A 27,217-nucleotide genomic window follows, 5' to 3' on the forward strand; every position below is an offset into this window, starting at 1 on the left:
GCAGAAACGTCAAACTGACCCATTTCTACCCCTTTGAAAAAAAACAGAGATGGTTGACAAGGCTCGACTACTATTCACTGGATTTTCGCTGTAACTCTCTCATGAGTGGTAGTTCTTTCTAGGAGTGATTGTGGCTAAATAAATCACTGAGCGGATTTTTTTTTATCCAGATCAAAGGCATGTTTTTTTTTGGGGGGGGTGGAGATGATAACGTCTGAAGACCGCGACCGGTAACACTTTTGAAAAAGTCATGCCACGCCACTGGGGTGACCTCCTAAATTTTATTCCGCACACCCTAGATGATTAATCCCGCCACCGCCTGTACTTGCCGATTTTGTTTAAGAATAACTGGAGACATATTTACACATCAAAGATCAAACACACTCAAAAAACGCTAACTCTACGCGATTACGACAAATTAAAAACAAATTCACAGTGTGATAGCACATTGTGCATGCTGAACGAGCTTCAACTAGATTTTCTTATTGCATTTATTGTTTACCTTATACTCTGTAAGGTATGTGTAACATAGTATCTACATATTCTCCGCAATCTCATTTACATCACACTTTTAATTCATAACTGCTGACACAATTTGTAAATGCAAAGTCAATGCTATCGCATAGGGAACTTACCACCTGACGGTTTTGTTTGGACTCAATCTTGATTTGTTTTCTGCTCGTGACGTCACACTATTCACGGCTGTGCGCCGCCGTCAGAGAGAAGTGCCGCCGTGCGGAGTTGCTAAGGCATAATGGGCGTCCGCGCAGATGCGATCGAGCAACAGGCACAGAAGGTTCTGTAGTTATCAAATACTGGATTTACGGTCGTTGTTGGATCTTGTCTATGTATTTCTGTATTCTCCAATGAAAATGTACCTGAGTGATTACAATAATTCGATGTTTTTTTTGCACTAACTGAGTGGAATATTAGATATCGTTTAAAGTGTTGGAACGTTTATGGCATATGCGTTCAGTGAACTGTGAATCTGTTTTTGTGGATGAGTGTTCGTAGTTTTCGGTGACTCAGTGGCAGAAATTTTACAACGAAGTAACTTTATTCGAAGGTAAGTCCTCACAATCTTCACAGATTACGTGGTTATATTATGTATATACATGGTGAGAATAAAAGCCGGCTTAGGGAATATAACTAATAGCTTCCGCACCATTTGATGTGTTGATTTTAGTGAACAAATCTTACAGAATGCAGCAAAAATGGGAAAGGAGATCATGCCGCCGCATTAGAGGTTTCATATATATTGTCTCAAATAAAAGTTTGTTGGCGGTCTTGTATTATAGCGATAATTTACAGATGCTACACGGATCAATAATGAAAATATTATTATTGACCGAGACGAAACAAAACGTTTACCGTGTGTGTGTACAAGAATGTTTTATACATAAACATGAGCAATTTTGTGGAGGATGATTGCGTACAATGAAAAGTATGCGTATTTTCAAAGCAAAAAGACTTGCGGCAAGTGTGAAATTTAAAAGAACTCCATGGCAATGGCCACTCAGCCCTCTATGGAATAAGTTTTTTTTCTTTATTTATTTCAACTACCAGATACACAACCCTTCCCGCAGGGTAAGTTCGTCGTAGTTCTGCTTAACGTCTGTGAAGTTTGACGTCTTCTGAAGGAACTTGTGGAATTGCTGTTGGCAACCTTCGTGTTTGCTCGTATCTATGACTGTTTTAAAGTTTAGTTTATTTGGGTCCAAGGACTGCTGTGTGTTTACAAATAACAGTAAGTACATGGTAATATAGGACATGCCAATACATTACAATACTACATTAATAGATCTTACACATAAAAATACAAAATATATAGCAAAAAAAATTGGACCTTACTCGGTCTATGAAGTGAAATTATGAGCAATCTATTAACTCACAAAACAACATATGGAGGTGCAGCTTTGTAAGCAAGTGTAAACTTGCTCAACACTAAATGACATCTGCTTGTAGATATTCTTTTCATGGTGAATAGCTTATGGCTTGAAAAAGAATGGTGTATATTAGAGGAAGTTTCTGTTCTAACTTACAGGTGCAACACTGAAATAGGAACACAAGGAATGAATTTATCAGGGCCGATGACCCACCGTACACCCTCGAGAATTTCGACTTTTTAAAAAAAGATAATCTACAGATTCCGATTTTTTACAAAGCCTAAAATTTATTTTGAGATGATGAAACCACAAATACAGATATGTAGCCCCAAATGTGGCCAATGTATATTCAGTTCCTAGTTTTTGAATTTGCTGTTTTAAATCCACTTTTTGCACAGATAGGCTAATTGGGACTGGAACTACAGTTTAAAGTGGGATTCGAATCACTGTGCAATGTGCCTCTACCAGGTATCAAACCTGAAACCCCCTAATTACAGTCAGTGACGTTACCACTACGCCATCGGGGAGGCCCCTCAAATTCCTCGTATCCCAGACAGTTTTCATCACCTTTCTAAATTCATATTATTTCTGTACACACAAAACATGTGGAAATGTGAAGAATAGTGTGGCTGCATTGCAAGAACAATCCAATGTTTTCCATCCTTGGGCTACTGATTTCCTTTAGGTCCATCTCAACGTTATCCGTCCCATCTTCGTCTTGGCCTTCCTACAGGTCTCGTATACCATCTGATTTCCAAACAAGAATCCTGCAAACTCTTCTTTCTGTCATTCGTTCCACATGGCCTGCCCACTTAAGTCTTCCTGATTTAACCTAATATTCCTACCCCAACAAAAATGTCTGATTACTAGTAACATCACACCCAACACTCCTAACCTAGCAACATAGAATTACCAATACCTTTACATCACACTGTATTTTTTTGCCCGATAAAGCACCAACAAATTTTAATTAATTTATTCATTCATAAATCAATCACACATGCAAGAAAAACTTCGTAATGAAATTACATGCAAAATATGTAAAGTACAACAGATTTTACAAAGCTGTGAGGAACAACATAAAATTATTATGAGCATCTAACTTAACAAGAATGTAAAATTACTATCAGCATCAAACTTAACTCTAAAATTTATAGATGGCACTCATCCTCGCTTGTATGATAAGCATAACACCAGTAGATAACAAACCACAGCTGAGTCACTGACATCATGTGAACACTTACAAAACACTGAAAGGAAACAGTCTGAGGCCATCTTTTTCTTACAAATGTTACATTTGACGTATTGTGCCACTAGAACTTGGCCCGTATAGCAGTTGGGAGCATTTCGCTTGTTGGTAGATTTGGTTGTACATAACCCCTAAAGGGCATGATTTATTTTAATTAAAATATTTCACAATTACAAGTAAAGTTATCAGGTACCTTTGTCACAGGAAATGTCCTTTAAATGACTCCACACACTTTTCACATCGTTTGAGGAGGTTTACATTAACATGCATTAGTTCCTCCTCAGATATTGCTGCAGTTCCTGTCTTTATGTTCTCTTCCAGTTCTTCCGATGTGTGTTGGTTATTCATACACACTTCATTTTCAATTTCTCCAGCAGATAGAAATTACATTAAGATTAGGGGATTGTGGTGGCCGTAATATTTTACTAATGACCTTCAAAAATTTCCTTAAGCAAATCTAACGAGTCATCAGCTGCATGGTCGAAGATTGACTATGTTAATGCTCCACCAGTGTAAAAAGAATAAATGCGGTGGCTCAGTCGGTAACGTGTCTGACTACCATGTTAAGGTCCCGAGTTTGATCCCCAGCTGGTTCAAATCCGGGAACTTTTCTAACGTTGGAAGCGACCCCGGTGCCCACCCAGCGTCGAATAACATGGGTACCTGGGGGGGTAAAGGCGGTCAGGGGCGTGATGCTGATCACATCACCCCCACTCACGACCGGATCAAGAAAGTGTGAGGCGTTACCCCCACACCCCCTATACGCCTTCATGGCATGGTGCTAAGCACAGGGGAGCAATTTAAAATGAACAAGGTGGTGAGAAAAATTTTGCACCCTGTAATTTTGGGAGTAGAAAAGTGCAGTGAATTCCTACCTTAGGTGGCCCATTCGTTATGGCAAATTTCAAATGAATTGAAAATGTAAGGTCAAACAAATGTAAGCCTTGTTAATTTGACATGGAGGCCCAAAGCCATTTTTCATCATAGGCCAAGGTAAAATCCAGTAGGGAGTCCCTATCTTGGTGTCAAAATAATTATAGCAGCACACTAAGTTTGTTCTGAGTCAAGTTTATGCTTAGATTATCTACTCTGTACTAACCCTTTGTTTCAGAAGTTGGAATGATTCCTGTTTCCATCCCATACTTGGGCCTCCACGATGGCACAGTGGTAGGGTCATTGCCTTGTTATCAAGGGGTCCCAGGTTCAATACTCGGTGGAGGCACCTGGCACAGTGGTTCGGATCCCACTTTAAACTGTAGGTCCAGTACCGATTAGCCTTACTGTGCATAAAGTGGGCTTAAAACACCAAATCCATTCCATACTTGCTCTTCTTCTCCAATACAAGTGTATAACAAATAAAATGTACAAATTGGATCTGCCAAATTATGCTTATTCTTGAAACTAAAAGGATGTGTTGCGCAGGCGAGAGGGGCTGACGTCATGTCCCTTTCATGCCTTCATGGCATGGTGCAACAATACCTTTACAGTGACCAGTATGTATGATATCAACAGCATAAATAGCATTTTTTATTGTGGACAATGCTTGGAAAGGTTAATGTATTTGAATTTTCTCAAGTTGTGTGGTACATTAAATTTGAAATATTCACTGTTTATAGCCTACTTAAAGACACGATTTTTGTTGTTACAAGTGATTGTAATTGCAAACATCCATGTTCTAAAACAGTTATTCCAAAACCCTTATTTCTTTCTTTTTTTACAGTTAACTGCCATGCTTATCACATGCAAATGCCTCAATATCTGCATCAATGCCAAGAACTCGGAGATTCAGAGTGTGGATGTGGCAAATCTTGGCCTTGGAGTTGCAGAAGTGAAGGAACCTTTCTTTCAGGAGGCAAGTGCTAAGATATTGTTTGCAATAATTGGATTTTTCTTATAAAGTGAAGATAATCTGTTAATATTGTCTTATACTGACTGATTTTTTGCACCAGACATGAACTGTGTCAGACCTGCTTATTATGTTTTATCTATCTTCAGTTTCCTATGTCTCTTTTTCTTATGTACAATGTCAATCTGTATCGTCCTTCCAGATAGAAAAGGACATGTACAATCCATTTTACAATGTAAGTTGTTTATTCATGTTATATTACGCTTTTGCTTACGACTGCTATCGAGTTTTACAGTGTGTTTCAAAAGCTGCGCAACCCAAACTTTGAAAATTTATATCATGAAAACCATAAGAAGTATTTACACCGGTTTTTTTGAATTATAAAGCCTCATCCATTGAGATATTTTTCAATGCTTAACATTATCAATTTATTCCATACAGAAAATTAAATAAATAAATTAATAACTGGTGGAAGGCAGCGTTAAAAGTTTTCCAGAAATTTACTTTTGAGTGAGAAAACTATGTAAGAAATTATCGGAGAGTCATAATTAGACGTCTAATGAGTCATGCCATGCCAATCTGTCATTTGCAACAAAAAATGATCATGTACAGCATTTGATGGATTTATGGTAAGGCGATTTTATGGGTTGCTTGAAAAAGTGCCCTATGTTCATGGAAAAAATATTTAAGTAACAATTTGATAAAATACTCATTAAAAGTCATGTTTTGTAATTAATCTTAACTAGAAACGCGAGAAAAGTAATTATTGGTACTAGAAAAATAAAATTTTACTGCAAATGGCAAGGTGTACATGGGGAATCATCTAAATGTTAGGTTAATATTATTGTTTGCTTAATTATTTGAGGGAGAGCAATATGTAGGGTGAACAGACGTCCTCTTTTATCCGGACATGTTCTCCTTTTTAGGCGTCCGGGTGGATTTTTTAGAAATCTGTAAATGTCCTCCTTTTTTGGAAAGATTTTAGAATCGACAATAGCAAATGTGCTGCATAGAGAATGCTTCTACGTATAACGATCATCATTTAAGGCATATCACTTGGGGTGCGTTAAGTATTCAAACAATGCTCACCTGCTATCTGGGAGCTAAACACGGTCACTTTCCCGGCTGAGTATTAGTAGGCATTAAAAACCTCTCAAATAGACAGTCAGGCACGAAAATGATGAAAATAGGCACTTAATATGGCACTATTAACTAAGAAAAGGCACAAAAATAGGCACCTATACGGAGGGTGACCATAATATTTTGACCCAAAAATGGGACATCCCAAGGAGGTGAGTTTACATCCTCGTGAAAATTTGGTTATGCCTAATTATAAAATTATCATCATCATTAACGTATTATTATTTATTAAAGTATGGATCTCATAATTGATAAAAAAGTAAAGTTCTCCACTGTGCTTTGCACCAAGCCATGAAAGCATACAGGGGGTGTGAAGTTAGGGTGACACACTTTCTCGATCACAGCCGAAGGTGGGGGTCATGTGACCAGCACCATGACCCTGGCCACCTTTACCCCCCAGAGTCTCCTCCGGGTACCCACTTCACATGATGCTGGGCTGATGCCTGAGCCGCTTGAAAAGGTGGAAAAAATCCCGGTTCTACCCCGCTGGGGATCGAATCCGAGTCTCTCGCATGGTAGTCAGAGTCAGTATCTCATGAAAGATACATACAATAAAATTGAACATTATCTCCCCTTGTCAAAATATATTAATTATTATAATCTCTGTATAACTGGTCCTTTCTGAACAGCCCTTGATGTTTGCACTATGTTGGAGTAGAGAAATGTCAGAAGTATTTGTCATTTGATTATTTGTGGAGCGGTGGATGAGAACAACATTGTACTTCACCAGTCGTTCATAAAACTCCCCACAAAATCAAGCTCCCATACATGACACAACGCAAAATTTGTCTTTGGAGTTTGTTTCAAGACACATTAATTTACATTCTTGTTGCAGTTCCATATTGAAACTGCATGTTCGCTTCTTGGCCATGCTTATCACTGCTCTACAAATAACTGAACACACACAAAACAACACAATATCTCTTTTTAGCATGAAATGTCTCAAATTTAGACTTGGTTTTCAAGCTAACACCTAGACTTCTATAAAACGGGACAAATAGTGTTTTTTTAATAATATCAATGGGACGACCGGGACACGACTCTGAAACTGGACTGTCCCAGTCAAAGCGGGACGTACGGTCACCCCACTATAAAAATTTAAAAGACATTAAAATAGGCAATTAATGTGAACTTATTTCAATTTTCTTTTTACAATGCACAGTTATACTGTATTACCACTTCAGTTTATACATGAAAGTGCGCTAACGATTAATAAACCATTAATACTCTTTTGATCGAAATTCACATTTGCGGGGAATCATCAGTTAGTCATTCTCACAAAAAGAGCTTGTGCTCACGACTGCGCGAATTTGAACAAATAATGGAAAAGCAATTTGCACCATTGTAACATATATACAGGGTGTCATTTTAATGGCGACCACGGAAACGTAAAGAGGACATCAAAACAAACAACTTTCCTCAGTAACATTTTTCTCGTTGGTGCGTCATTTCAGCGCTACAGTCGTTCAAAAAAGCCCGTTTTGCCACCTGAATGCTGGCAACCACACACAACATTTGATTGCATTTCTGACGTCATATCCCATCATGAAGCGATGCGTTACGGGGTTGCCAGGAACACACATATTTTATGAAATATGACAGCTACAATCAGCCACATTATGTACCGTCAAACAAAACGAGAAAACATGTTCTGTAACCTAACAGGAAGTAAACAAACGATACGAAAAATGGCAGACAGAAAATAGAATTGAAGTGGTGTCTCGGCTTACATGTCAAATATTTGCAAATCTAGTTACCAAGTTAGCATCTACAACTTAATCTATCCACTTCGTCCTTCTGATACTAGTTGTCTGTGACACACTGAACAGATGACAAAATAGAAATGAAAGAGCTCAAAATTCCAAAGGTAAGCAACACATAACATGATGTATATTCAGGGCATTATGAGGCAAGTGGCAAAAACGGTTGAAAATACAGGGATATAAGTAGTAGTAATACAAGCTTTCCGACGACTGTGTTTATCTATGCACCGATGGTTTGCAACTGTGAACAGGGCAGTATATTCTCTACTGATTCATCATAACATTGTTACTGTGGTTGTACGTACGTGTTTTAGCCGTAATGTAACAACGTGAACCTCGGATACTTCCGTTATCAGCACAAAAGTACCACAAGGCATCTGGACACAAACCTATAGATATCAACCTTGCAACGAGATTTGCAAATATTTGATATGTAGCTGGGCGTAAACAGCCATATGTAAGCTGTAAGTCCAATAAAATGTATTGTTGTTGATATTTGACATGTGAACTGAACAAAATCCAATATTGACACTTCATTTTGAATACATTTTTTACCATTTCTCAAATCGTTGGTTTACTTCCACCTTCCTCGGAGATGACTGCTGATCTTCTCGCTGGTAGGTTATGATGTTCGATCTATTGGACGCATTTCTCGCTTCGTTTTACAGCTAATAATGTGGTTGGTAGCTTGTAATTTTTCACAAAAAATGTGTTCCTTGCCACCCTGCCGAGCGCCGTTTCGCTTCAGGAAATGACGTCACAGATACGATCAAATGTTGTGTTGGGTTGCCAGCATCCAGCCGGCAAAACGGTCTTTCTTGAACGGCTGTTGCATTGAATCGACACACTACCGAGAAAAATGTTACAGAAAAAAGTTGTTTGCTTTGATGTCCTCTATATGAATCTGTGGTCCGTGGGTGCAATTAAAATGACAATCTGTATATATATATATATATATAAAAACCAAATCCAATCTGGCGTATACCGGATTTCAGTCAGTACACTTCAATGTAGGGAAAGTCAGAGGCACGTAAATAAAGCTGAAGTATTAAGCAAAATAGGCATTTATAGTCACTATAAAAATGCGTTTTCGGACTAGAAACACCACGAAATGAACTTTAAACATTAAAGCCTATGATTTACTACAAAGGAATAAAAAAGGCAAATAGGCAAAATTCCGTAACCTATTCATTAGTATTATTCTAACACGTTGCTTCGCCCTCTGAGAAGGCTGGAACACATGTAGTCTGTGCAGGTCCTTTTCGATTTATTGATTTATTTTACTTTGCTTTTCTGTTACTTTTGGCTAATCGCGAAGATGAGCGATGATATGATGATTTTGATAAAGGGACACTCACAAAGAACACTCATGGTCAGGCTAGGATTCGAATCCGGGACCTCTGGCATTGTGGCATGGTGTGCTAACCACTCCGCAATGGGGATTGGACAGTTCCTTTTCGAGTTATACATACGCGATGCAGAAACGCGTAGTGAGAATTTTGATTATTAAGTAATATTTACTTCCATGAAATAACAGAAGGAAGTGTAAATTCAACAATGATCTTGATAGACAATATCCAGCTTTTAAAGGATGGAAGAAACAAATAGGCTATGAGGCAAAGTGTAAGGTGGCTGTCACTTTCCCCTGCTGTTGAAAAACTGCTAGGAATGTTCATGGAATTAAATCATATTTCTCTACCCAATCTAAACTACCTAAAATTTTAATCCATTTTTGGAAATAAGTTATTACTTGTTACATTTATTTGCATTCACTTGTGGGTCAATCCATATGAAGTCATACAACCTGGTTGCTTGACCATTTTTAAAAAAGTTTATTTTTTGTGTGGTGTGAGCCTCATATATTGACAGTTCAGAACCACTCTTATTTTATTTTTACTATCACCGATTTGAAGATGGCGGGCATTTTTTTATCATGGCGCGCGTTATTTTCTCCATTCGTAAGCAACAGCGGCAACTTTTTTTTCTCAACTCTGGTAAGTCCTGCGACAATGAGACAAAATCTGTGATGTTACGCACATTATAGGCTACAATTATATTTATGTGTAATTTTATAAATTTTAAGGGTAAAATTGTGTATTTTAATCGCTCAAAATGACATTTTCGGATATTTATTTGTGGGGGAAGGCAGTTTGTTTGACACTTGAATTTTTTTGTGCAAGTACCTGTGTACCAATAGTGTATGTCAAAATTATTTGAAGCTTGAGACTTTAATATTTGTTTTTCTACAGGGTCATAAACATGTACTTTTTGTTAAAAAAATTCCAAGTTCAGGGTTAAATATCTCTAGTGGGCAGTTGTTTAAAAATCTGAATTTGTACACAGTACAGTACTCCATGATAAGTAACTTCAGTAAAAATTTTGAGTTTGAGATTAAATTGGTTTAAGAGATACAAAACTCGTGAAAAATTCATCATTTTGCATTAAATATGGCATGTCTAATTTAATTTGTTATTAACATTTTGTGTTAAAATTCTGCAAACTGTAATTTGGAATGTCAATGAACAACATTACAATCCTGAAATGGCTCTGCAATAAAGTATATATACGAGGGCATGCTGAAAAATAAAGCTTCCTATGTTTTTATTTTCTTTCTTACCTTGTAAATGCATTTTGGATTTTGAGCAACCACACATTGCACTTATATAAGACTTCCCCGCTTCTCCATTGAACGATTCAAATGACCTCCATCAGTTGCAGTTCGTGGTCTTTCATTCCATTCTCTCACATAGCTGAGTTTTCTTCAGCTGGGAGTTATCTTTACAAGCATGATAAACTCAAGATCGCACAGTACTGATGTCTACACATTCATCCCCACAAAGTGCCCTCAGTCTCGGATGAATGTCAATTTGTAGCACATTTTCTGCGGTTAGAAACTCGATCACTGCACGCTACTTCAGGCGCTTCACCAACATTACATGGTAACATGCTGCCATTTTCCTCGCAATAGTTCAGCACCCCCTGCTGATAGAAGTTTGAAACCTTCAATGGAGAAGCGGGAAAGTCTTATATAAGTGCAATGTGTGGTTGCTCAAAATCCAAAATGCGTTTACAAGGTAAGAAAAAAATAAAAACATAGGAAGCTTTATTTTTCAGCATGCCCTCGTATATATACTTTATTGCAGAGCCATTTCAGGATTGTAATGTTGTTCATTGACATTCCAAATTACAGTTTGCAGAATTTTAACACAAAATGTTAATAACAAATTAAATTAGACATGCCATATTTAATGCAAAATGTTGAATTTTTCATGAGTTTTGATCTCTTAAACCAATTTAATCTCAAACTCAAAATTTTTACTGAAGTTACTTATCATGGAGTACTGTACTGTGTACAAATTTCAGATTTTTAAACAACTGCCCACTAGAGATATTTAACCCTGAACTTGGAATTTTTTAACAAAAAGTACATGTTTATGACCCTGTAGAAAAACAAATATTAAAGTCTCAAGCTTCAAATAATTTTGACATACACTATTGGTACACAGGTACTTGCACAAAAAAATTCAAGTGTCAAATGAACTGCCTTCCCCCACAAATAAATATCCGAAAATGTCATTTTGAGCGATTAAAATACACAATTTTACCCTTAAAATTTATTATGAAGAAATAATATTTATAAAATTACACATAAATATAATTGTAGCCTATAATGTGCGTAACATCACAGATTTTGTCTCATTGTCGTAGGACTTACCAGAGTTGAGAAAAAAAGTTGCCGCTGTTGCTTACAAATGGAGAAAATGACGCGCGCCATGATAAAAAAATGCCCGCCATCTTCAAACCGGTGATAGTAAAAATAAAAATAAAATAAGAGTGGTTCTGAACTGTCAAAATATGAGGCTCACACCACACAAAAAATAAACTTTTTTTAAAAATGGTCAAGCAACCAGGTTGTATGACTTCATATGGATTGACCCTTGTGGGATTATTTCATTCTAATATCTTCAAATTGTAGATATTCTTTGTCATTTGTGAAATAACAGAGTAGGAGATTGTTTTCTTTGCTTAAAAGTACGAGGAAGTTATTGAAAGAGACTATCTGAAAAGTGTCTGTGAGCAAAGTGTTGGTAAGATTTTTTTATATTTATAAAATTATGAATAATGGCAAATGTGGTACCATTTTTTGCGGTGTACTCGTTTTTATGACTTTGTCCTTTTTCGGTATGCTCTGTCCTCTTTTTTGAATGTGTGTGTCTGGCCACCCTAGCAATATGATATTGTTGTTCAATTTGCTCTTCATTATTCATCAATCTTTTTTGTTTCACATTTTTAAAACTACCTTGTTTAGTCAGGAACCTCTTCCTTCTTTAATTTTATATTCTGCTATAATTGCCAGTAGTATGCATTAACAATCAATAAGTGGTAGTACATTTTCCGTACTTTAAATACCTAGTCCATAAAGGTAATTACTAAATACATGTCACAAGCTATGCTAGACAAAAGAGAAGTTTGGTATTTTTAGATCAGATGATAATTTTTCTCAAGTATTGAAATCAAAGCTTGCCATTCCACAATTGACTATTTTATAACTGATAACTGGTTCCATTATAGATATTTGGTTTGGAGCCATCGGGCAAGATGAAAAGGTTCCACTGAGGCTGCGATAAAAATGGAAGTCCACATATTTTCTGCTGCATTATTTTAAAAATATTGCTTGACTTTAGGACTCCTAATTTTACTTATTAATTTTTTTAAGAGATTGTGAAAGAATGATCGAAATAGATTAAATGTTTTATTTATTTTACCTTTTAGGACATAGGAACTGTTGAGCTTGTCAGGATATCCAAGGAGCAAGCTTGCTTAGTCCAGCTGAGGAATGTAGGGAACTGGGTTATCCACCGATGTGCTAATTGTTCAACCAATACACATGCTATTCACAGGGAGAAGAGGGCAGGCTGTGTCATAGTGAGCAAAAATCTCCTCGTAAGTACTACACTTTAATATATTTCCTTAATTCAACGTAGGGGTGGCCAAACTTTGATTAAATTTTGTTGGATGTTGAATAATTTGCTATCCAAATGTGTGCATTATCTGGATAGTTATATGTTTACATAGTCTCTGCATATTCTTTATTTGTCACGTGTATATTTCTATGATACAGATTTTGACAAATCTTTTCATCCAACCTGTCTGTTTATTCGTTTTACAGATCTCTGCATCACTCAGATCAGTACATATGCTCAAAGTTTTCTGTTGTACAAAAAGAAAAGAAAAACTTAATTGAGCTGAAATGAATATCAGATTATTTGAAGTCCATCCATCTGGATTTTGTGGCCATCCATACTACAACATGCTATTTATTATCATAAAATACAAATACAATGAAACATCCATGCTAAAGCTTAGTCAAACTCTTACTGTTCTCGGCCTTCGATTCAGCAACAAACATACTATCATATAAGGTCTTGAAGCTTTCCTGGTGATGCATGATGAGTAGATTCTCTCGCGTTGTCAACCAGGGGAGTTCTGGAAAGGTTTCCATGAGAATGAGAGTGATGTTAACTCTTGAATTCTTGGAAACCTTCCAGAACTCTCCTGGTTGATAGCCTGAAAGAATCTATTCATCATACTGTCATTTTGCTCTTTCTACTTGTCAACTTCTCTACACATTATTTATGTACCAACAGTCCCCACCACCACCACCACCACCACCACCACCACCACCACCACCACCACTGCTGCCAAGTGGTCTAAAGCTCGAGCTATGCAACATGCACTGGTTCGAGTCTCCTGGGGGGAAGCACAACAACTTTTCTCCTGATATTTCGGCCACTGTCTGGAACCGGCTGCCACCCACCATCGAAGAAATTCGGGAGTTACGAACGAGTGGCATAACACAGTCATGCAAACAACAATGACCGGGATTCATTGTGCTGACCACACGTCAACCTATAACTGGTTGGATGATCCACCCATCTCTGCTGAGGCATGTGAGAATGAGGCTGGCTGTTGGCATATAGAACCTGGCCTACAGGTTATTATTATTATTATATATTATAAGCTTCAGTATTTCATAGTTATTGCCTTCATTTTCTAAGTTCAGTCGAGTGTTGACCATGCTACTCCCGAACGAAATAAAACTACTGAACTACAAACACTTTCGTAGGGCAGTATATGATTCACTGATTGATGATCAGAAGCAAAGTAAAACCACATATGATTAACCTTTGCTCTCCCGATGATACCATATGGTATCATGGTGCTGATTACGAAATGAATGTGCTTTTTGCATGGATGACCAACCTCCCCCCCCCCTAACCCCCGTCATGCCACATTTCCGAACAGAGTTTTACATTTTAGCTCATTATTCAACTTGTATGGCACCCAGGAACATGAAACATGTTTCAGGAAATGTCCATTCTTTGAAAAGAATACTAAGGTTTGAGAGGGGGCGAACTCCAGATTTTTATGTTTTTTTCCATTGAAATTCGGGGGTCGCACCCTCCAAACTCCCCTTCCTCGGTTCGGCGTTGTGAATTGTACACGGTTGCATGCTCTGATGTTTTACCTGCAAAACAAAACTTATCCGAAGTAGATTGCTCCCATAGTGCAAGTTATAACAATTTTCCTCCAAAGAGTGTTTAATTTAAAATTCCTGCCGAGAAGCCCGGGCAAGAACGGGGGTATGTTCGTAACCTTCTCAGGAGTCTAAAGGTTAAAAACTGTTTCCTGTGAATTTTTCATTTATTTGCACACATGCACTGTATATGGGTATTTCGTCATCTGTTTTCCTTTTGTGATTCTCTTTGTGTAGAAGTAGTTTATGTGTGTGTGTGTGTGTATATATATATATATAGTTTCTTTTTTTATTATTTCTGGAGTGTCTTATAATCTTCCATGTATAAGAATGTACCTAGGTACTCTGCTACATTTTTCTTTGTCAGGTTAGGTGATAGATCAGCATTTGCTGAACCTCACCCAAGAATAAAGACCATCGAATTGAATTGAATTGAGCCATGAGTGGAATTTTATAAAATATTAAGTGTTATAATGATTGTGTCATTTTTAATTTGACAGACTGATGCTTGCAAAATAGCAGCTCTCAGGCAAAGCAGCAAATACTCACCTGTATTCAAGATCATTGTCAATCAGTCTGAAGAAGTGTCTCCGCTGTCAACCCCAGTGTCACCAACGAAAATGTCAGGTAGGCTTCAACTTCTGTTAATTAGATACTATCTGAATTCTTGTTATTTAGTGAACTAATAAGTGTTCCATTGCAATACTATCATTTTGACCTGCCGAATTTTGCTTCAAATCAGTTATTTGCATAATCATATAATACATCTTTATACGAGGTGCATTTAGAGAATAAGGGCCGATTATTTATAAAAAGTGACTGACAACAGTGATCGAATCACGCTTGCGCAGTAACATAAACTAGTCTATTGGTGACCCAGCAAATCATATTTTCACCAGTCAGCTGTTGGTTATCTGTGAGTTGCAAGATTACACTATCCCGCCATTTGAGAAGTATGGTGTGTGATTCGATTTCTTAACGCCAAAGGTCATAATCCTGCCTTAATTCACAGATACTTGTGCAAAGAGTAGGGTCCGAGTGTAATGAGCAAGGTCCGGATTTTGATGACCTAAAAATCTTTGAAAAATGGCCTTTAAAATGACAACAAAAATCCTGTAAAATTACCTAAAAATTTTTGAAAATGACCCAAAAATTCGTACAAAACTCAATCTGCTTATTGAAAATAGTATATATATTTATATTGTACACTTACTTTATGGATCACAATCAATAACATTCGGCATTTTAAGTCCACTCGACACCTAAACTCACAGAAAGAAGAAACAGAAGTCACACCCTCCTAACCACGAATATCGGACTAAGATGTAAATGTTCGTGCTGAGTGACCTTCAAAAATACAACGTTCAGCTGCACCAACAATTAAGATGCCGCTTTCCTTTGATTCTTGAGTATGCGGGATTTATTGTTAATTTTCAAAAGAAACTATTATGTTCATTCCGAAACAATCAATTTAACAATTGCTTCTTCACCTTGGTGTGTGATACGGAATGTGAATAAGAAACTCGACAATGTTGCATTTCGCGATTTTCAGACAGGCTTTGTTGGGTTGGTAGTTAAACAAAAAGTAAGTACCGCAAGATAACATTCAGTGAAAACAGAAATTGTTGAACTTCTTATGTTTCAGCATGCAATGACACAAAATTTTAAAAAGTGACCTAAAAATAAAAAAATGGTAAAAAAATGACCCCAAAAAATTACATTTCTTCAACCTGAGGAGGGTGTTCAGGGTTTCTGTACTAGTTAGCAATGTCTACGTTGCACCAGTTAGAAGATGAAATGTCATCAAAATCCTGGCCCTGGTAATGAGTAAAGGGAAAGTACAACAACAGTGTGCGTTCACACCCAAAAAAAGTTCATACTCCATCTGCACGGAGTCATGGCAGCTCTTTTCTTGGATTAACAGGGTGTGCTTTGGTGGATTTCATGGAGCCGGGGAAAACAATCACATCGCAGGCATACTGTAACACACTATCAAAACAAGACATGCCATACAAAACCAATGATGCGGAATGCTGCGCTCAGGAAATGTTCTTATCCATGATAATGCTAGACCACACCCACTCCAGATGATTCAGAGGTTCGGATGGGAACTTTTTGATCACTCCTCGAATAGTCCGAACCTTGTAAATACCACGTCTTTCTGCACTTCAAAAAAGGGTTTCTCTCTCAATGATTTGAATAAACTGAGGTGTTGAAAATGGCAGTGTTGGATTGGCTGAACTTCTAGGAGGCGAACTTACATGCAGAGGGTATAAAAAAACCTTGCTCCACGGTACCATAAGTGCTTGGAAAATAATGGTGACTATGTTGGAAGATGAAGTAGATATGTGTGTGTTTGTAACCACTAATACGGTGTTGCTACACTTCTTTTCTCATTCGATATATTTAATCAGCCCTTTCTTTTGAAATACACCTCGTATATTGGCTGACGAAAGCATTCTGTAGAGATGTCCAGAGAATATTGAAATGACCGGTAATTCCTGTTCTGTGTAGTATGGTTGGCTGCAATGGCTCCCATCAGTTACCTTCAGAGATGTAATGCTATCAGTTTTTTCTTCTTGTAGTTTGATTTTTTACTGGCGCTGTCCAATGACTCATGTTGCTACATCACAGAGGAGTGAAATTGTTAGAGAAAGTTAAGTTTGTGCAGAAGGAACTTTCTGTAGAATGTGTGTCAACATGATGGCTACAATAATGCTATATCTGTCATAGGCACTTGTATTGCAGGTGATTGAAGAAATTGCCACAGTGCAATATTTATACAGGGTAAGTCAAAATGATTGACCCAATTACATAAATTTATTCTGTGAAATCAAATAAACATATGCTATTGTGAGACATGCGCTTCGAAAGGTTAACTTTCAAAGTTTAGTTTCCACTTTCTACCTCTAGGAGTCAGCAGCGAGCAGGAAAATTGCGTTAACTGGAGAACAGAGATCTTTCTGTGTGCTTGATTATCATGTGAACAAGTCTGTGGTTAGTGTGCAACAGCATTTCCATACCAAATTTCGGAGAGAACTACCTACGGGGAAGGCCATTCGTAAGTGGTATGAACATTTCAGAGATTCGGGCTGCATCTGTAAACGAAAATAGACTGGCCGTCCGTCGACTATGGAAGAGACAGTGGAACGAGTGCGCACATGTTTTGTGCGGAATCCACAGAAGTCCACCTACCGGGCAGCGAGAGAACTTCAACTTGCACAGAAATCTGTCTGGCGGGTTCTGCGGAACCATTTACAAATGAAACCCTACCGCTTGCAACTAGTTCAAGCCTTAAAAGACACTGATTATGCTTTGCGCGCGTCCTTCTGTGCTGATTTCCTCGCATTAATGGAAATGGAAGGGTTCTCTGAGAGGTTAATTTACAGTGATGCAACAACTTTTCACCTTTCAGGGAAAGTGAATAGACACAATGTAACGATTTGGGGAACTGCTAATCTCCATGAATTTGTGGAACATGAACGTGATTCTCCCTAAGTGAATGCCTTTTGTGCCATTTCCCATGAAAAGATTTATGGGCCCTTTTTCTTCCATGGACGTACTGTGGCAGGACTTGTTTTCCTTGATACGCTGCAACTATGGCTCCTTCCACAGCTTGCAGAGGATAGCATTCTCCAATTGGATGGTGCCCCTGCGCATTACCATGGCAGCGTTCGGGACCATCTCAATGGGGCATTGGAACAACGTTGGATAGGCCGTGCATCTCCGGAGGGTCGACCTCTCCTTCATTGGCCTCGTTTCCCCGACTTAACCCCATGTTATTTCTTCATGTGGGATTTTGTCAAGGATAATGTTTACGTACCACCACTTCCAACAACATTGGATGACCTGCATGCCCGCATCACAGCAGCCATTGCTGATTTTGACCGCAACATGCTACACAAGATTTGGCAGGAGATAGACTATCGGCTTGATGTGTGCTGTGTTACACGAGGTGATTTGTTTGAAAAAAACTTTGACAGTTTACTTTTCTTAGCACGTCTCACAATAACATTTGTTTATTATATTTCACACAATAAATGTCTGAAGTCGGGTCCATCATTTTGACTTACCCTGTATTAGGTGACCTGAACATCTTCTGTGGAGTGTCCTCCAAGGCCTCCCAGATGCACTTCATTTCAATTATAATGAAAAGGAGGGGAGGAGGGTGTAGAGACTCGATAAGTTATGATATGAAGAACATTTAGTTCTCTTTATTGTGCATATAAAAAGTGCCTGGTATTTATGTGTGTGTGTTTTAGAAATAACTCCCATTTTTATTAATCCTTATATTATTTTTTCCCAGTATTACACCTGCCAGTTTCACTGCGAACTGCCCTAGCATCACTCCAGCAGCAACTGGCAGAAGTCATACAGCAGGAAGTTGCCAAGACTGAAGAGAAGGTGCGGCTCTACACAGAACAGCAGTATGCAGCATTGGAAGAGTTCCGCGAACACGCACATGGTGATCACCAGAATCTAGTCAGGTTAGTCTGGATATGATGTGTGCCTCATTCTCAAAATTCATGTCCATGTATGGTTTTCCTTTTGTAATGAGTATGTTTTATTCACCAGGAATAACAAGAAGGTTTGTTCATATTCTGTTTAGCTTTTCTTGTTTCAGGAGTATATTTTTTAAATTTGCTTCATTCTTAATGTTGTTACAATCTTTCCATTGATAATGTGTAGTTTTTTTAAAAGGATTATGAGAACATTTGTGTACATGTTCAGGACAATAATTATAGCTTCTCTTTCAAGTACAGGATTTTTTGACATTATGTACAATATTGCATTTTACTAGTACAGTTGTTCCTCGGGGTTTTTGTATAATTTATTGTTTAATGTATGTTGGGTTTCACACAGCTTGTTTTGTACTGTCTGTCTTCAGAAAAAATCTCAATTGCATGTTAATATTTATTTAAGCTTTTCCAAAATCATGTTGGTTCTTTCTGCAGATATAGCTCTTATGTGATTAAGAATAAACATGTAGAATTACTTCTTACCATAAAAATGGTTTAAGTTGACAAAAATAAAAATGTCACTAAAATGATGTTCCGTACAGCATTTGTGCATCATCAGGTTGAAACCAAAGGATCAAACAAGACAGGCAAAAAGGAGGAAATAGGGTGAGAGGAGAAGTGACAAGTGGTTCAGAAGTGGTGGAGTAGTAAAGCCTGATGTAATCAGAGGTTGGTACATTCTCTTGTTTTTATGTATTTTTCGTATTGTATGATAATATGAGAAGTGAAGGTTCCCTGTTTTGTTGTTCAAAGTTGTTGGTGACTTTATTTCTATAACCTTCTTTAGTGTACCTGTTGATAGTGTGTTTGGCTTTCACCAATAAACTAAAACTGTTTCTTTTGAAGCTGTGTGATATTTGTCCAGAATATTTGGAGCCAAACTGGATTTCTTCTCTATCCTTTGGATGTAGCTGGAATGGTCATTAATTCTCTTTCTGACAGGTCTTAAGATTGGCCTATAAAAGGAAATATATTGGCCAGTATTTAAGAACTGATAAAAAGACAATTAATGACCATTCTGGCAACATCAGAAGGAAATAAAGAAGAAATCTGGTTTGTCTAAACATATACTGGACAAAAGCAGCTTTAGTTGATTGGCAAATTCCAAAAAAGGAACATTATAGAAGGCTATAGAGTTATTGTTACCAACAATAACCATAGTCAACAAAACAGGAAACCTTCACTTCTCATATTATCGTACAATGAGAAAAATACATAAAAACGAGAACGCACCAACTTCTGATCACATTACCCTCTACTACTCAATCAGATGTCACATGATTCGACTTCAAAACCTGTCATTCCGAGCCTTGCTATGACCATAGTTCTTCCTTTTTAACCTGTCTCTGTTAGTCCTTTGGTTTGTCTGATGATGTATGAATGTAGTGCAAAATGCCGTTTCAGTGAATGACATTTTTTTATTTGTTGATTTTCAGACAATTCTTAAGGTAAGAAATATGCTTGCTGCATGTGGTGTGAGAGTCTTCTTAAATGAACATGTAGAATTAGAAATAGATTTTTGAAGTACAAGGAACATATCATGAAAGTGAAATTCTTTGATTATGGCACAATGGTTTATCATTTCAAGTTTTCTGGCTTTTCTCTCAAATTTCAATTGCTTGCTGGTGTTGCAGTTAGTTCTAGGTATGCTTTTTATGGGGTGTTTCCAGCATTCTAATATACACTTATATTATATTCAGGCAAGCAAATAACTGTAGATAAAATTCTGGGCAGTGACCCTACATAGAGAAAATTCTTTTTCGGACATGTTTCAGAAATTATAATGTCAGAATTTTGGAAAATTAAATCTGTCCACAAATTTTGTTAGAGCAGCCATGAGAGTTTTCATGGGAACTAATGTCCCATTTCCCATCTTCCCAGTGAGTGGTTCAACCGACAAGATATTCATTTCAAATGAAAATTCTCTGATTGTAAATACATCTAAATTCTCTTATGATTTGCATCTCTTCTGTACCTTGGTACTACTTGATCATATCTGAAACTATTTGCAGTCATTGCTTCTGCAAGGATACTGTTTGTTGGCCTGTGATAATCAACATCAATGTCTGTCTGTGTGCATTCCTAGCTAGGAAAGTACCACATATATTTTACAACGTAGGTTACTCTAATTACCCACAAGATTTCAAATTACATTACCTGATTTTTTTTTCTGTAGAACTCTGAAATTTGCTAATTATTTTCTTGCAACTTCACGCACACCCAGGCCAAGGAATAGAGTGTGTAGTTCCCATGAAATATTCTTCTGGTTTGGAAATTATTTATATGGAATGGAATGTTTTCAGATTTTCAAAATCAGTCTTATTCTTTAAAATCTTCATTCTGCATGGGAAATAATGAGGCTTAAGCATGCTGTATGAAAATCAGGATAAATTTCAATTTCATGTCACGTATGTGGGTATTCATTGCTTGCCTTCATAGGTTTTTCTAGGTTCATTGTGAACTTGAAGTCATCCGAAATTGGGTGTGTTTGAATTTTAGAAAGTAACTTGTAAAGCAGTTCTTGAGAACAGGAAAATTGACATTTTTCTGGCTTTGCTCTTAACAAATAATTCGTGCTTTGATTTACAGATTAATTTGTTTGCATGCAGAGCTTCGAAACCAGGTAAGAACAATTAAGAGCTAACTTTGCGCTGAGTGAGAGTGCAGGGTACGTTGCATGAATCTGCAAGATGGAAGACAGCACAGAATGCAGCATGTTGGGTCGGTCGATTTGAAGAAGCTGTGGGAATTGCCTTCGACAAGTAATATAAGAAAGAAGCCGGTGAGTGGTAGAAAGGGGGAAAGAAACAAAGTTAGAAAGGAAGTATCACACTCTGTTCCCATTGCAGGTTGCTGTGTCAGTCTGAGGAGAATTTATCAAATGTGGTAATGAACAATGTGGGCACACCACCTATGTCACCAGATAGTTCTCAGCGTATCCAGAATAGAAACCCGCGATCTCCAATGACAAATACGCATCTTCCAACCAACAACATTGTAAAGACTGCAGCTACTAAGCAACAGACGCTATCGAAAGTGACGAAGGCTAATTCAGACTCACACATGCGGCAGAGTAATCATCCACAGGGTTTGAATGTAAGTTTACATGCACTACAATTTACTGCTGTTTGAGAACCTCAGTCTAATACTAATGCATTGAAGTTTCAGAAATGTAATGTTTTTTTGCAAACCATGTTTCCTCATTAACATTTTTTGCTTTCCCCTTTATTTCTCTTTTAGGAATAAAAAAAAAGCAGGTAAGTATGTTACCTTTTTATTTTGAACATCTGCGTAGCTTCTGCATATTGTTTTCCATGTCTTATCATAATTTTGAGTTGTCTCATAATTGCATGGTGATGTTTCAGAGTGCTCTCACCAACCTGAAGACTGAAGATCAGCTCTCATGTCTTATTGGGCATTACACAGTTCCTGTTCAACACAACAGTGGCTCTGGTTCACTTGACACAGAGGGCTTGTTTGACCTGGAAGGAATGGACGACAATCCAGCGGAAATCTTTCATTCTGGAGAGGAGAGTGACACCGATGGTGAGTGAGTGCATTGTAGAAATAGAACAGTTAGAAGATTTTTTCCTCAACATACTGAATCCAGTGGCTTTTAAATGTTACAATTTCGGAGATTTCCTCATTGTAAGATTGCCAAAATAGTACAAAGTATGTAGGTAACAATTTTGGTATTTCCCCCAACAGATTGATTCTTACCCATGTACTTTATCACTAGTACATTGTGTACTTCACAGATTTTACGAGGATATTTTTTTTATATTTATTTAAAATTTACTACCAATACTTCAGTGGACCCAATGGTATATAAATATACTCTATTATATTATTAGCACTTAAGATATTTACTTTCAAGTCAGAAGAAAAGCAAATTTTTTAGATTCATTTGCAATTTTAGGCTGAATAGAAATTTTGAGTAGGAATCTTCACCATTCCCCAGGAAAACTGTCATTCATGTTCTGCCATCTTACTGGTTGAATGCAAACTGTGTAAACTGCTAATTTGATCGACATTTGCATGTAGAATTAATAAGCAACAAGTTCGAATGGGTGGGTGTGTGTGTGTACGTGATGATCATCCAACTGTGATAAAATATATTAACAGCCAAAGGTATATTGCTGGCTTTAGTGTGTTTGTTGATGGTGCTTTGAGAGCAGTGTGGGTGCTGAAATTCTTTTCAAAGTTTTCATGTGTTAATAAATCGATGCACTAATCTTAGTATGACAAATTTGGCACTTTTTCTTGAGAAGTAGCTTATATTATACATTTTTCTTCAGACTCTGGAAGTCATGATGAAGGAATCCATATCCCACGACAACGAGCAATGCATCATGTTGCAAAGTCATTGCCAGTGAATGTTCCTACATTCTTGCCTATGGCACGAGGAGCTGAAGACAGTGAAGATGAAAGGGATAGGGTAAGCCTACAATTTTATGAACATTGCGTGTGTATAAAAATAAAGTGTCCTCTGTTGTAGCAGTCACTTCTTTCGAAAATTCCTTTTCGTAAATGGAATGAAAAAACAAACTCCACATGTAGAGTTATTCTTTCAGAAGACACCGACTCCGAATGCCATAAACACAATACTGTGACTGACACTTTCATCTAGTGTGTTCTTAGTCTAAAAATTAGGGTTGAGCCAATACCAATACCCTTAACCATCCGTTGATATACATGTGAGCACGGCGCTCACCTTGGGATATAATTGTAAGTTTCTCAGGACCAACTGATCTTGTGTAGCTGTAATTTGAAATGTCTATGGCCAGATGATACCAGTTATATGTTGTGGCATTACTCTCAGTCTGCGCAGACACGTCATTTCAATGACAGTCTGTGTTTTGTGAGTGTCGCATATACCAATGGCATAACCATTTTCTGAAAACATATTTTATTTCTGTGCACTAAATTCATGTTGTCACTGTTTTCTGTTTTGATTCTTCAATAGTTATTTTATTTGACTCCAATCTCATATTACAACTACTATTTCTGGCTAAAATGACTTTGGAATATGATATTAGTCATGAATGAAGAACAGCAGTTTTGAGCGTGGTCAGTATTGCACATTGCACTACAAGAATATAATTTTGTTGTTATAGAATACATAGGAAAAATTTTAACTTATAAGTGATATAGGCAATACATATTTATATTATAAGTGATATATGATCTTCAATATCATTAACGTAAAAAGATTTGAAAAAATGACAAAAACACAGTAAAATTCATACGTTAGTGCCACGCTCACCGTATACCAACTGCGTTGCTCCGGAACACGTATACCAACGGAGGTTTAATAATTAAAATTTGTTGAAAATATTGATTCAAATTAGCATGTAAATATTCTGCTCCAATTATAAGTATCAATTTACCAAGAGTTTGATATTCAAAGATTACATTACAATATTAAAATACGTTATAGTCACAAATTCAATTTTTTTTTCCACAAAATAAAAATAAACTGAATTTTGCATAATTTCCAGGATAATTAATTAGACTCCACAAAAATGATGTGTAGCATTTTTTTTGGAACCCTTGAAAGACCAAAATGCTGGAAGAAAAAACTGTGGATTGGTATCTGTAAATAAATTCCAAGTGCTCCAATCGGCACAGCCCTGTTTAAAATAACTGATTTTACAAATTTTATATTGCATGATACTTGTATTCTAATTGTGAATTTCATTATGACTTAGCCAGCTGCACACCAGATCCAACACGACACAGCGCGAAGAGTCATTTTTGTTGCAGTCATAGAGAAGGTTTAACATTAGTCTCTTATGGGTGATCACATAACGGATGAAACATTTGACCAGCGTTAGGCTGCGATGGTTTCCGACAAGACAATAAAGGTCCGTGGAATTTGATTCACATGCAGTGGCTTGCGACATCTCTAATTACAGACTGGAAATGGGCAACAAAATCCTATTTGAATAGCCCCTGTGGCCCATGGCAATTCAACGGCAGTAGCAGTATTGTATTGTTTCAATTTAAAACATTGTGATACATCATTGCCCACTTCCCAAATTATGACAGATCTAGACCTATTGTGTTCATGGATGAAATCTGCAATCAGATTTTAGCTAACAGACAAAATGACTCTTGTTGCATTGTATCGTGTCTGATCTAACCATCTTTAATTATTAATTAGTATACATGTAATGTACTCATGTTGGTTGTGGACATAGCATTTATTATTTTTTTTCCAGCGTCAGCCTCAAGATCCAATGGATATAGCAGCATCAATCAAGGCCCTTGCTAAGAGCGTTCATGGGGATTCTAATGTTTTTGGAGATTTACCACGACCTCGCTTCAGCACCCAACTTTGACATGGTTGGAATTCTTCGCAGTCGTCTGTATCATATATATAGTTAATTTCATGATGTGATATGCACATCAGCTTCATGTGCTTCGAGTTTGATCTTCACCGTTTGTGAAGAAGCATGACCAACACGAGCATATTAATGTTAAAACAATGTGCACGTCGTAAATATCGTATACCCGTTGAGTGAAGATTTTGCAATTTTGTCGGAAAATATGAATGTTGTTTCAATATCATGTTTATACCTCTAAAATGAATCAATTCGCCTGATATTTTCCTATCAACTTGTACAAAAGAAAGTTTTTTTAAATCATAAAGAATATATGCCTACATTCAATCATTACTCGTGTTTACTGCAAAATTATTTACTAATCTTGTTATTGAATAATTGGATAAAGATAGGTGTTTTGCCACAATTCTTCCATATTGAACACATGGTAGATGCACAAATGAATTTGGTTTGTTAAAATTGTTGATGAGTTACTGATAAAAGAATTTGGGATCACATTCTCTTTATGAACACTAAGGTTGTTTTACATTACTATATTACTATTCTTGCTTCCACCAGTATGGTTCAGTACACAGTTTACCTATATGTTGAGTTGTGTGTGTAATTTCAGATGAGATAATTAAATACTGGGCAACTAAAAAATCTCTGAATGATACCATGTAACACTAGTCATTAACAGTAATGTTATCAGAGCAGTTTCAGCTAAAAGAAACAAATTGATTTTCAACTCCTTAAGAATCATGTGGTAAGCACATTGTAATAGTTAAGAATGGAAGGTATGTACATGTGTATCTTGTTAAAGTACTGCTTATGCATGGATGTGAGAAATGAAAGTATCTAAAATGATAATTATGTTTCATGAATTGATAATTGAGAATGCTACATGATTAATGTTAAACATTAAGTACATATTGTCAATTTAAGATGTGCTCAAAATTTGGTGTAGTTTAAATTATATAATTTTTCATTTACATTTGCAGTTCTCAGAAGTTGTGTTACGTCATTTTAAGAAGGAAAAACACTGCTGACATGAAATTTAGCTTCTATATTTTTCATGTTTTGGGGAATGAAATATGTGGTAGTATAATGAATACAAAGAAGCAAATTACTAATCTTTCCCCCTCCAACTTACTTATAAAGGTTCAATTAATTTTGGTGCCCCCCCCCCCCCCTTGGCCAGTTTCCATGCATGCTGCTAGAGAGGCAAGCAGTGAAACAGTTTTCTTGTGGATGGTGGCAACTTTGTAAGTAAATTAAAAGTTAGTAATTTGCTTCTGTGTATTCATTATTTACGTATATGAAACATGCATTTATGTTATATTTTTTATTTGTTGAATTACTCATTCATACTTGTTATATTTTTATGAAAGACTGATCTTTGTAGATGGTGCTGTTTACTGCTTTGGAAGAAATAAGCATTAGCTTGTATGGTATGGTAGTTTTTTCATATATTTTAGTTACCATTTTGTTGTGCTCATATTACAAAAAGACTGCAGAATTTAAAAGAATATTGTTCAAGTTGAGTTGCAGTGTGTGGTTCCATTTGGAGTTTGTAGTATGCAGTGCACTTGATATTAAGAAGTTGATGCTGTGCTTCCTTATTGAACAGTAAAAGAAAGCAAGTATATGTGTGTGATGATTTGATTTCTATATGAACCCATCCTGTAGGACAATTTCTGTTCGAGAAGTAATGTGAAACAAAATTAGCCACTTTAGCATTAGGCGATGGAATGAGTTGTCTAACGCCTTTTGCTGTCACTTCTCCAGGTGTGTGTCATACATGCATACTTGACCGCATGTTCTCTTTGTACACCCAATGGCAAAAAAAATACATAAGCAAATTGTTCATTTCAGTCAGATTCCTTAAAACAAAGTCACTCTCTAGTCTTTTAAAACCCATCACTCTAGTCTTTTTAAACCCAAAGGTT

General features: G+C 36.8%; 1 protein-coding gene across 1 annotated transcript; it reads left to right on the forward strand.

Moving 5' to 3' along the window:
• Positions 1–745: 745 nt before the first annotated feature.
• On the forward strand, positions 746–26,902 carry PRAS40 (Proline-rich Akt substrate 40 kDa). The gene is made up of 9 exons (XM_083136057.1): positions 746–1,066; positions 4,856–4,987; positions 12,658–12,828; positions 14,923–15,049; positions 18,729–18,909; positions 21,792–22,038; positions 22,308–22,488; positions 23,241–23,380; positions 25,167–26,902. The coding sequence occupies exons 2-9, from the start codon at positions 4,865–4,867 to the stop codon at positions 25,284–25,286; spliced, it is 1,290 nt and encodes a 429-aa protein (XP_082992183.1). The 5' UTR covers positions 746–1,066; positions 4,856–4,864; the 3' UTR covers positions 25,287–26,902.
• The last annotated feature ends 315 nt before the right edge of the window (positions 26,903–27,217 follow it).

The sequence above is a fragment of the Lepisma saccharinum genome, chromosome 1 (assembly GCF_977018435.1).
Source record: "Lepisma saccharinum chromosome 1, izLepSacc3.1, whole genome shotgun sequence".
NCBI lineage: Eukaryota > Metazoa > Arthropoda > Insecta > Zygentoma > Lepismatidae > Lepisma > Lepisma saccharinum.